The sequence below is a fragment of the Myzus persicae genome, unplaced genomic scaffold (assembly GCF_001856785.1).
Source record: "Myzus persicae strain clone G006 unplaced genomic scaffold, MPER_G0061.0, whole genome shotgun sequence".
Lineage (NCBI taxonomy): Eukaryota > Metazoa > Arthropoda > Insecta > Hemiptera > Aphididae > Myzus > Myzus persicae.
In genome coordinates, this window is record NW_019101803.1 from 41,983 (window position 1) to 55,789 (window position 13,807).

Genomic DNA, 13,807 nt, shown 5'->3' on the forward strand with positions numbered 1-13,807 from the left:
ATATATATATATATAATACCGTATACACAAACGGGTAGGAGGCCAATGGTGGGGTGTAGTAACGTAATAAAATTCTATATAATTTATACACGCAGTAACAATTCATAAATATTTATGAACCCGTTTTCGTGGGCTATATACGTGCGTACATACACAACACACCACCACAGAGTGTATATATGCGATGCGTTTGATCGTCGTACTGATAACAGCCATTATTACGGTTATATATTATAAATATATATTATACGCGTACATAATATACATATAACATAAAATACCCACACGCGCGTATTTTATATTTATTTATTTTTTTTTTGCATTCTACACTGCTGCTTGCACTCTAATACTCTATTGTACCTATACCTATGTATTATTATAAATGCGCTAAAATGTGCTTTTGTTAATTAACATTTTCAATAGTATCTATGTATATGCACAGTGAACTTATGATATTTATAAGTTGTAATACACACATATACGACATCATTGTCGAGTTCGTCATGCGTAACGCGTTTTAATTGCAACGCGGGCGATAGGCGAATTTCGCCGGGTTATCAATCAACTATACATTGCGGGTAAGGGAAAACTCGTGTTTTTTACTATATATATATATGTATAAGAAACATGTGTCATAACTCATAGCCTAGGCGAACAAGAATAGCCGTTGCCTTCGTCTACCCCTCTCGCCCATAATTTCCCTGCCCGAGAGTATAAAATATAATAAGATATTGTTTTTTCGTGGAATATTTTAAGTTGTATATTATATATAGAGATGGATAAATAGAAAGAGAGAAAAAAGTCTCCTGTTTATATTTTTTCCATCTCTTTCCGAGAGAGCTGTTGACACATTGTTTACATACTTAACGTCCCACACGACATGAACGAAATAATATACGAGCTTATTGTTGGAAAATAATAATATTAAAAAGTAGAAAAAAATGTTGACAAGATTATCGTATATTGTATATATATATACACCCGGCGCTGTGACCGTTTTTTACGATTATTTATTATATTAATATATTATACTTTTTTCCGCTCTCCCGCAATATACGCGTACGTCGCTATACCCCGTCGCCCGGCGACCATCTCCGCAGGTTACCACTGCCATCCGAAATGATTCATTTGCGCCGAAATCGGTATACAATATACATTATATATAAACATATTTAAAATATTCATATATCGTGTCCGACCAGCACGGCGGCATATATAATAGATAACATTGTATGAATAATGAAATCAAAACTTTTAGAAATATATAATAATATAAATGTATAGGTTAATATTCGATGTTCGTTGGGTGGAAAATGAAAAATATAATCAAAACAACGTCGCGCTTATTGTATTCCATTAGCACGCGAGAAACAATAATAATTAAAAGTCGCATATCCTATTGCCGTGAAAACAATGAAATGAAAAAAATAGTATACACCTAGCTTCATATCATAAAATGTATACGTATATAATAAATTGTCGGTAGCCGATCGGTAGACCGTGAAGCTTCGGCTGCTGATTTTCGTACTTATACTACTTATATATTATATACTCGCGACTGCACGCGTTTAATGCATATATACGCGCGCCGCAAGACTTACGGTAGACATTGTGTGTAAAGTAGGAATGCAATTAGTTATAACTTATAGGTAACTATTTATATATAATATATACCTTACACTCCGCCCGCAGCTCGAATTGCTAGTCACGAGCGACCTCGTCGCATCAAATAGACTCGAGAAAACGACTCTTTCAATATTGGCTGCTAAACGATGTCATTGAGGTACAATAGTATAATGCATAATTTATTGTATTATATGATTTATTATGGAACAAAAAAAAAACGGAAAATTGTATGAAAACGGAAGAAAACGGGAAAACGTACAACAATATAACCATCGCGACGAGTGACCGTATATTTTTTATATTGCATTTCCTATTTAATAATTATATATTATATTATAAATAAAATGCGTATACGTGAGCGGTTCGCCGTAACGAGGTTCCTTTGGTTTTTTGGGTTTATAATTATTAATTGCCAAAAAAAATCCGAAAACTATGCCGAGTAAAATCGAGCCGTTATTGCTCCGGTGGATAGAAACCCACAACGGTTATAAATTGAGATAATTAGTAATTCCCACGCTAAGAATAAAAATGTTTTAATTAAAAACCATAACTTGTCAGTAACTGGCGCGCGCGTGTGATGTATATTGTACCTACATATATGTATATATATATAACAACTCACGTCATGTGAGATAATTAAAAAGCTACGTAGCAGTATCTATGTACATCTATCTATATTCTATATAGTACATATATTACGCGAAAAACAAACCGTAACAAACTGTTTTACAACAATTTCCCATTAGAACTTCAACCCAGAGTAAAACCGGAAGTTATACGAAAATCGTATTTGTCGAAACAATATAGAATTGTATTATATATTATTTACACACATTATGTATGTATAGGCATTATATTATATTATGTTCCTTTATTAATAAATTCAATTTTGCTCGTTCACAATGACGGACAATTCAATGATAATTAATATTTGAGCATATTTATTGTTTACACTACATCAACCGCAGTCCAATAAAAATTGTATTATCGTAAAAAGTATAAAACCATTCAGGATCATGTTAGCTGTTGAGCTATAGTTTAATTTTATTGTATACATCTCTACATGATGACATCCATGGAAGAGTGATTTTAAAACGCGTTGAGCATCGTTACGATGAGTTCAAAAGATATAATGTAATAAATTTCAGCCATGACGTCTGTTTTACAGTCAAAACCATACTACTTACTTCATATAATTGACGTTCTATACAAGTTACGCAGGTATCTATATCCGAATAAAATATCGTTTAGTATTTTTTTTTAAATATAAAAATAATAATTTTTTATTTATACGGTTTAAATGAAATATTTCACAAAACACATTTTAAATAAAATTAACTTTTTAAAATGCTCGTTTTTTACACAAAATTAAAACATCATCAAAGCTTATGTGGTGCCCTGTTCGTATACCTTTAAATATTTTAATTGGCTAATTAACTCGAATATCTGCAAAAATGACTGAGTAAAATCGATGAACTATATAACTATATAACTGTTGAGCTATATTAGTTGTTACTTAAAGCTATATAAATAAAAAAAAATCAATAAAACAGATACTTCTGAACGTACAATTTGTTATGTGCTATCGTGCGTTACCAAGTAAGACGGAAACATCACGTCACACGCGGGTAAGGCGTCGCCTCTTAAACGAATTTTGTTGTTTATTAAATTGAAAAAATATAATCTATAATTTAACCTTCAATATGTTAATTAATTTGTTTTATAAATATTACTATTTTTAATTAGGGACTAGGGAGTGGAAACGGTCCTTTTTAGTAACATCCGAGTAGATATAAGTAAATGTTTAATGATTAATTTATACTTTATTAGGTAATTGATTTAAAATTATTCACATAATTGGTAATTTGTTAAAACACGAGTTTTATCAATACGACCTGCAGTGCAGTGTGTATACACTGTACCTACATGTTTATAATATAGTATATATATAAGTGCGTAATTCGGTTTTTTCTCATAGGGTACCTACATATTTTATACAAACATATAAAACGTCGAATTTTACGAATCTTGTATGGACGATTTATTAATGCTTGTCATAATTTATTTCAGTCGATACAATAATGACGGTGTATAACACACAGTACTAAGTCGTAAATACGACTTTTAGACCGGCATTTAATACAATTTATCTTAATATTATATACGCTCTGTATGCACACGTATACATACATATATACATGCATACATATTACATATTATAAATGAATTGGGAACATAAGTTCCAATTAGAAAACCATAGTCCAAACCGATAACGGCCGACGTTTTATTATAACATGGCGAGGCGGCTTTTGCGGTAAACAACAAATGTTCTCATCCGCGTTGATATGTACATATTATCAACTACTTAGCACTCATATATGCATATAGATTAGTATAGTAGGAAATTTAATTAGATGGCGCAGCCTTTGTGCACTACGAAACGTTGATAAAAAATATAAAAATAAAACGAGCAACAGCGCACCCGTGGAGAGTTTACAAACATTATATTTTTTAAATTAATAAGGTCATTTTTATGCGGTAGCTGATATTATTATAATGGTATAATAAGTTGCTTTATTATTTTTTTTTTTTTTAACAATCGTCGTTATCTGTGTTTGTCTATCGCGACGGTGGCTGTGCCGTTGGCGCCACACATGGAAGTCTCGTCAGTACAACCACTGCAGTCTACTTACAGTTGTGGCTAGTATACCCGTAGGTATATAATATTTATATATACTGCAGTTATATCATTGTAATGCGGCAGCGGTAAAAATAAGGATTTTGACGAAACAGACTAACTACACGATGAACATTCATGTATACGAAGACGACGGCAGTAGCCATGAGGGTGTAGGAGCCGTGAAGGTATCTACCTATTTATATATAATACATAAATATACATATTATATACCTACCTTATATAAGCGTCACGACGACGAAGACCGTGGCGCCGCGCTCGCACAATATCCGATTTCATCTGCTGCTGCGCGCCCATTGTTGTCGTCGATTATAATAATACGAATGGAGGTATATATATATAGGTACATGTATATGCGTGCACAAATAATAGGGGGATATATACACTCCCGGTGGATTTCGCGCGGTAATCTGCCCCAGTGTCCGAGTGCATTGTTTCAATCGTTGGGGCTAGCCGAAGGACCCAGAAAGGTGCAGGTTAGGTTAGGTTAGGTTAGAACGCTGTCGCCCTTATATATATTTCAAATTCGAAATCTCGTTAGTGTCCCAACCCACATTGACCCTACATTAAGCTCCAAATCCAAAACCCTGCTTATGTAGAATATACTATGCTATCTCTATACCTATATCTATATAATATATATATATATATATACATAAATATACCTTCCTATACTCACCTACATAATATTATATTTATACTTTGAATGAATACGAAAAACATGCGTTTAAAACAATTTTGGTGAAAATACATTGGTCTAGAACATTGTTTTACAAAAAAGAAATGAAGGTTATCTTTCAAAAACCTATACAGGATAGGTATATGTTTATATCATGGTGACATGGCCCTAACTGAAAACAAATTTTGGGTGTGGGGGGTGGGGTCCAATGTTTTTTTTTAAATATAAAATTATTCTTAATATAACCTACAATAGTTATATGAGCAGTTTGCACGGACTTTTAAATAATAAACGCATTAACCAGTAACCACTATTATAACAGTTGGACACTATAATATGCAATCATAATAATATTATATGTATTCCACGTTAAATTAATCATTCTATTTTCGATTATTTGTCACGTCCTATACACCTATTATTTAAATCACAAATTGTAATTTTATATATTATAATAAACGAGATGAGTACTTCGAAAACCCTATATATTATGTAATATTATAATGATCGACCGCTTTGATGGCTAAATAACGAGCAGTTTATGTATGGAGTTAATAAATATTTCGATCGGGGTGGGTTGCCTGCACGTATTAATAAACGCTTTCGTCAACCTCCAACGATCGTACGATCGTTAAGGAAACATGGTACTGCATCCGAAATCCCTTATAAGATTTTTTACATTATTGTTAATTGTTGAACCTACACTTTTAAAAATTAACTATACGTGTAGGTATAGCTACACAGTTTTAATCGTCCCCTTTTCAGCCATAGTTCATTATTTTAGTTCATTAGCATATTATATACATATATATAGGCTACCCTTGCAAATATATTACAATTTCAAAGCTCAGAACTTCATAATATTATGTCCGACGCTTTATGTATAATAGGTATGTACTATGTATATTGTATATGATATAAACAAAACTGTAAAAAAAAATTAAAAAATATGTAATAAGTCTTTCGGATAACCCTCAAAATAAACAGACGTGGTGCATAAAGTACTAAACAGATAAGAGATCTCATTTTATATAACTCTTGAACATCTCAGTGCAAGTATGTCTTTATACATATAGTATATATATACATTGACACCTTTTGTCATATTATAGGAGTATAGAACCAAATATTATTTGTATATATTATATGTAATTTAATCGATATAATATGTATTTATATATATATTATATATAATTATACTATAATGTTTGATGAAATGATTGGTATTCAAAAGTCACGAGCTCTTAACGAATATTTTTAGATTAATATGTAGGTACACAGTAAGTCAGTAATAGTCTAAAGGTACATGCTGCAGTTATTGTACCTTGTATAGGTAATACCCACATACATCATTAAACCTTTAACTTTTAACTTCATAATTAATAACTAATGATAATTTCAATTTTATAAAGGTTAAAATATAAACTCATTTTTATTATAAGAATTTCAATTTAAAAAAAAAACAATTTTGTATGATATATGTACAAATATAGATTCAAAATAAATTAAAATGAACAATATATGCTCTATAGTTTATAGGAACCTATAGTATTAATTTAGCTTTTTTTGTTTAACCAATATGTTATAATAATATATCTTATGTAATTAGTCAAAGTTTTAATGTATATAGTCATCTTACAGCAACATTGTTCGATAACATTTTCCGATATCAAATAAGAAATAACAAATTATTAATATCCGATAATTAGAAATATCAAACGGTATAATATATATACTATGAATAATATATTGATTGATAGTAAAAACCAACATTATATGTTATTAAATTAATGATCAAATTTGTATTTTTATTAGTCTGCTTCTATATACATACTATATTATATAATATTATCATTACTTATTATAATTATCTCCTTACTATTTATTACTTTTTTATTATAGATCCATTTAAAGACAATTATGCATTTCAAATGTTCAATATTGTTGGTATATTGTTTATATTTTGATATATTATGTAAGTATGTTATTAGGTACTATTGTTATAGTTATATTCTCAATAGTCCTACACGTTGTAATGTACTTAACTCTGTAGAATGAAGTATTATTATATCTATATAGACTACAGTAATAAAGCAAATTTAGAGATGTGGGATATAAAATACAAATACCTTTGGACTTTTTTTGATAATATTGTAAATTCTGTAAATATTATGATGGCAGAGTTATGATTAAGTATATAGTTTGTTATAATTTTGATAGAACAATATAGAAACCTTACCTATATATAAGATATAATTAAATGCGAATAGAATAAGAGATATTTAAAACAAACTAATTAAATTACACTCATATTAGACTCAAAATTATTTGGAATAAAACACATATTGAAAAATAAGTAAATACTTAATTAATTGTATGTAAATATTAAGTAAGTTTAAGCGTATAGCTAACGAAGTATTATTCAAGAGTTATCAGTAAATCACTTACTAAAAACTACAAATATAAAAAAAATAAAAAAATAAATACAATATTTTTTCTGATTTAAATTAGATTACTCGTAAAAATATTTATTAACGGCTCAGAAAAATAAACTTACTTAAATTATTTAACGCGTGAAAAAAAATATTATGTGACTATTAAACATACAATTATGACTAGCTAAAATAAATGTTTTACTATTCGAACCTATTCGAACTTACTCTGTAATTCAGAAATGTGTGAATCAGAAATAGATGATAAATGTATAATATGTTTATAAGAAGTTCATCAAAATTATATATAGGTAAATACAATGCACCTATACCGACATCAGAAATTGTAATAATAATTATTTAAAGAAATGACGGGTCACTCGTAAGTACCTACATTGAATTATTACGTGAAACGGTTATATTAAATCTCAAAAATTAAAATACATGTATATAAGTACGCGTGAAGAGAAAATAATAGATACCTGTCCATGAATTGTGTAAGCAGACTACTGTTAGCATATTATGATGAAATACAACGAAGAATAATAAAAATACAAATTGATTCACTATAATATCATTGTACCAGTGTACCACTATATAATAATTTATATCTCTTACCTGTTGTCCGGGGGTTGGATACGCGTAACCGAACTGAGAATACGCCGACATAGTAACCATTTGTGTTGAGTTGTATTTGTACCGGTTTGTGCAAATAACGTATACTTCTCTATATAAATCGGAAGTATAGGTATATATAATAGTATATTATACTGTTTTCGCACGCGAACTTAAACCGCGAGTGAGTCCGTACGGGGTATATATAGGTAATATATCCTATTTACGGCGGACCTAAAGTGGTATAGGGGCTAATCAAAGTAAAAAAACGACGTGCGAAAACGGATTTGAAAAATAAAACACGGTTCGTTATCTGATCTCCATGGTTGGAGCGCGAGAGGGTGGAAAAAAAATTCCGAAATTAAGCAATGTCACGACGACGACAACAACTACCCTCTCCGGCGCGGTCGAGGGATGCGCGCGGGGTTGTACGCGACAATATTATAATGGTACAGTGGTGGTGTGTGTGTGTGTGTATGTGTGCGTGTACACGTTAGAGAGTGTGAGTGTGACGGCGGGCGCACGCTCGATGGGACACGCACGGTACGGTCTCTGGACGGCGACTGAACGACGGTTGTGGCGGCGGTGGCGACGGCCGACGGACCGCCACTCGGCCGCCCCCACTCCGCACTCCACGCTCGGTCGTGCGACCCGCCCACCGGGCCACGCGTGGACGTGGCCCGCGCCGGCCAATCGCTGAGACGCGACCGCCCGCACCCCCACACTACCCCCGATCGCGATCGCCGCCGCCACAATGTTTGCGGTGTAGTTTTATTATTATTGTGTGTGTGTGTTTTTTTTTATATATACTTTTTTCCTATTTTATTTTATTGAAACACGGACGGACGTCGCAGAGTGCACGCGCCGTCTAAGTCGAGCGGCAGCGGCGACGGCGACGGCGACGATGATCATCGCCGATAAATAATTTTGACAAATTCTTTTATAAATAGATATTATTGAACTATACCGTACATATAGGTATCACATTATACCACCTATCTATAGGTACATATTATAATACAACGCAAAAAATCGCCACCGATGAAAACAATTTTCTGATATTTTTATACATCCATATCACTCACAGCAATATTTGATGTCATCTTATTATTGTGGATATAGTCATTAGTAATTGGACATTAATTTAATGTAGGCACCTACCTAGATTTTAAATAATGTATAACGGCGTTAATTACTATAAATGAATATAAGTTTACTGATAAAAGCGACCTGGTGTTTATAGGTATGCGTATATAGGTAGGTACTGTACATAATAATATATTCGCCTATACCTATTCATATATGTTATTATCCGTTTCCAATATATTAATCTCTCCCACTCACAGCAGTCTCCCATCATTTATATATTTAAGCATATAGGTATATATAGGTATTTGATCGGCGGAAATTTATAATATTGCGTATAAGAGCGTACATGCCGTATATATATTTTATATTTGTATACCTATACCTATATGTATACTACACGAGCTGCACGACGGCTACTATATAATAATATATATGTACATATATCTGCCGGCAAACGGTCGGGAAATTCCTTTGATCAGTGTGCTTCAGGTATATATATATGTTTGTATAATATGTGGTGTAGACTGTAGATACTGCATATATAGACTCTAGGGTGGGTGGTGATGGCGATGGTTGTGGTAGCGGTGGTCCGATGAAGGTTCGCGAGGGGTTGCGAGGAGGAGAATATATACGCGGCGGTCCGCGGAGGAAATTATTATATTGTCAGACTTGCGTATTTATAGCAGCCGACGTCTGCAGCTTGTTGTCTTCATATATATATAGCCCGTTTAGGTATGCGTATTAATGTAGTATGTACGTTTACATATATGTAATATTATATAATACTATTGCTTATTAGTTATTAGGTTATATTTATATTATTATATATGCTTGTATACACATTATAATATCATACATAGGTATATATACATTATAAATTATTGAAACCGGACTCTTTAAATGATGCGCATAAATTAAACTTTTCAAAAGACGAAAAACAAATGTCTATTATAAATAGGTATCTATAATATATATATATGTATATGCGCCTATTACAGTTAGGATATAACGATCAATATGTATTATATATGTATATATGGTACCTAATTGATATTCAATTTAACTAATATTCCATAAGTAAATATATAATATATACATCCATATAAATAAATGCGTCATACAATATCTCGCATGCAGGGTAAAACTATATAGTATTTTCTATTAGGTGGATATAATATATCATCATAGTTTTCTTTAACCAGATAAAAAAGTGGACTCGTCGAATGCCATCTGTTGAATATAAATAAGTATACACGTATTCCTATATCATATTATATTTTATATAAAAAAAATGTATAGATGAGGTTTGTCCAAAACTGCATATAAATACATATATATACCTATAGATCTCTAATATATTTATATATACCTACATGGCTACACAATTATACATCCAAATAAATATATCTAATATATACCCATATGGGCGTCAAACATGAGGTTCATATATCAATATATCAAACATCTTTTTCACGAATATTTTAATGACAAAACATATTTTTTCTATGATTTTATAAATATAAATTAATTATGAGTAGATATCCACTTCAAACGATGAACTTAAATCGAATCGAGATAATATATTTAGTAAGCAAACTGCAATTAATTTAATAATGATAACAAATTGTGTTATCATTTAATTTATATAAACTACTAATAGTGTTAAGTTACTGAGTTATACATATACAGCCCTTAAAATTCAAAATATGTACCTACAGTACTATTTACTAAGACATCATAATTAAAAAATTATTTAATTACGATTCTGTAGATTATTAGCAATACCCATAGGTATAGATGTTTTAATGTTTACAATGCTTACATAATATAATAATTCTAAATATTTTACACAATATTAATACTACTTCAGTGTACCTACAATAATGCGTATATATTTATGTGTGATTATTATTTCCTGTATAAACTCCATATACCTAAATATAGTCTATATATAAAATCTGTACATTAATAATAACCTATATTATAAAAAAAAAATATATAAGAAACTTCATCTAGTTCTATCAAATGTTTTAAATTTTATGTGAAAAGACAACATTTTTCTTCTATCCATATGTTATAATTTATAATATCTACAGAAAATATGTAATTATTCATGAAATGAAAGTTTTTGACTTTATGAGATGACTAATTATTTTATGTTTTACTATATACCTATAATTACTATGTTAAATCATTTAATTATATTTTGGCCATAAGTATATACCAGCTACTTGCATATATATTACAATATTATAAATGTTTTAAACAAATTAAATAAATATTCAATAAATATAGGTAGGTATAGGTACATATGTAACGAGTTATCTATAAATTGATCTAATGTCTAAAATTCCGGAGTTAATTACATGATGATACATAGGTACTTAAATAAATATGCATACCTAGGTATACCTAAAATAACGTCCTATGCACGAATTTAAACATGATTTTTTTTGTAACAATGCCAATTTTAATCAGAAACACAATTAAGTTAGTTTGCATAATTGTATATAGGTATAACGCTGAACAGTATTAGTATATTTAGACGCGAGTTACATATTATATATACATTTTGAGTATTTCATTGGGTTTATACCTATAGTACATAATATATTATATGTATACATTATCCATTACATCATATTATATGTATACCTATTATAAGTACGACCTACCAATTATATATATTGTATGATATTTTATCTGTATATACGTATACAGCTATACAGAAATATACAAAATAACAAACATATAATGAATCTAATTGTATAGATATAAACTGGCACTGATTTAGAAATCTGAATTGGGAAGAGGGGTTAAGACTGCTTTCAGAAAAATATATTAGTTTTATAATTTTATAGTAACGTAATTTAAATATTAAATATTAAACCTTTGTTTTTGTCTTGCAAAAGTATATTGATTACTTTGTTGATGTCAATAACACGTTAATATACGTGAAACTTAATAACATGGACGATCATATGGAAAAATAGGAATGTCAATCATTCAGACATATACATGCAGTCCACTAAAATTGAATCAATTTGTCTATAATATATGTAGATACCTATATAATATGTAAATGTAACATTTATCGTGATTAATTTATGCACATGACCTTTAATCTATATAGAATATAGGTATATATATTAAATACAATTTATTTAATATAATAGACATCATCATCGTAGTGATATTTTTGGAGTAAATAGGATACGGTTGTGAGCATTTTATCCCGTCGTTGTATACAACACCATACGGGTGTATTAAATCAGATTTTACTCTTTTATCGGTAAGGGAAAACGCCACTGCTTATACGTTGCTATTGTTGGATTTTATGGTGTTTCACTTATTTTTTTAAAATGCATCTGAATCTTGGGTCCCCTTTTTACAACAATTGAAAATACAACCAATCTATTGGACACCACTAGAATCACGGCGGCGCTAGGTCATGAAGAACTGCGTGCGGAATAGTAAAGGATTTTTTGAAATCGTCACCGAACCACGGTAAATAATATCTACACCATCGATACCACTGATACGAATCCGGCAGTCCTCAGACCTCAATCAATTTATGAACCATCAGGAGGCGTGCAAGTACGTTTATACGAACAATTATACAGAGAAAATTCGGATAGTATAAAATATTATTATTGTGGTATTGCTGTAGTCTTATGCAGTTGTGCATATCACATTTACGCAATTGCAGTTTTTAAGTTGTAGGCGCCTATACTTAATTATATATTTTTATAATACGTCGCATTATCGCAAATATGAATGCATTTGTATAGTACGAATAATATTATATTATGCATGATGCCTGCAAAAATACCTATAAATAAGTACTCGGTGATTTTAATATACGTATATATTATAATTATCGGGTTATAAATTCATAATTAACGACGATCATCGGTTAAATATATTATAAAATATAGTTACCTATATTTTGCAGTCTTATATATATTATTTTATATCCATATTGGTAATCGAAACGATGATATACATGTATGAGCGTTGTATTATGCAACAATGCAACATTGTATTGAAATGTATATATCTATATGTAAATGTCACAAATACAACATACCACATATAGTAATCTATTTGTCATTATTATTATAATGCATATCTAAATAGTCATATAACGATGTGTCGGATAAGCTAGTGCATCAGTGTACATATGTTTATACATATATATAGGTATATATACTTACTCTTCATTTATTCCAGGAAAAATAAATTATAAATTAGCATGTAGAACAATACGTCTTAATGTAAACACGTTTAATAGCAATCAGCGCTCATATACTAAGTGATATATTATATAGTTTTAGGGAAACACATGAGCACTATATTAGGCAACAGTAATAACAGTATTATTATTGTTATTATTATTATTATTATTTTATGTAAAATTTAATTGTAGTTTAATTATTTTTGTTATAATTTTAATGCGTGCCTAATGCGAGTGGTTGCTTTTCGTCAAACTTGTTGTACAAAAATAAATCACAATATAATTCATGTAGGTACAATGATACATATTATTATAATACAATAAATTCACCAGTTATACAGACCTACATATTAAGTAGATGCATTTTTAATTAGGCTAAATATGCGTGCGTGCGTGTGCGCGAGTGTGTGTGTGTGTGTGTGTGTGTGTGT

The 13,807-nt window shown here is 30.3% G+C and overlaps 1 protein-coding gene across 2 annotated transcripts in view; it reads right to left on the reverse strand.

Moving 5' to 3' along the window:
• Positions 1-13,807, reverse strand: part of LOC111030459 (homeobox protein caupolican-like) — a 67,027-nt gene that overhangs the window by 22,955 nt on the left and 30,265 nt on the right. The window contains exon 1 of one of the 2 annotated variants that reach the window (XM_022309963.1): positions 8,054-8,631. The exons of the other annotated variant lie outside the window; for it this stretch is intronic. Coding sequence (XP_022165655.1) covers positions 8,054-8,113 — 60 coding nt within the window. The 5' untranslated portion in view covers positions 8,114-8,631. Of the gene's footprint in view, positions 1-8,053; positions 8,632-13,807 lie in introns of those variants that run through there. 2 annotated transcript variants of the gene reach the window in all.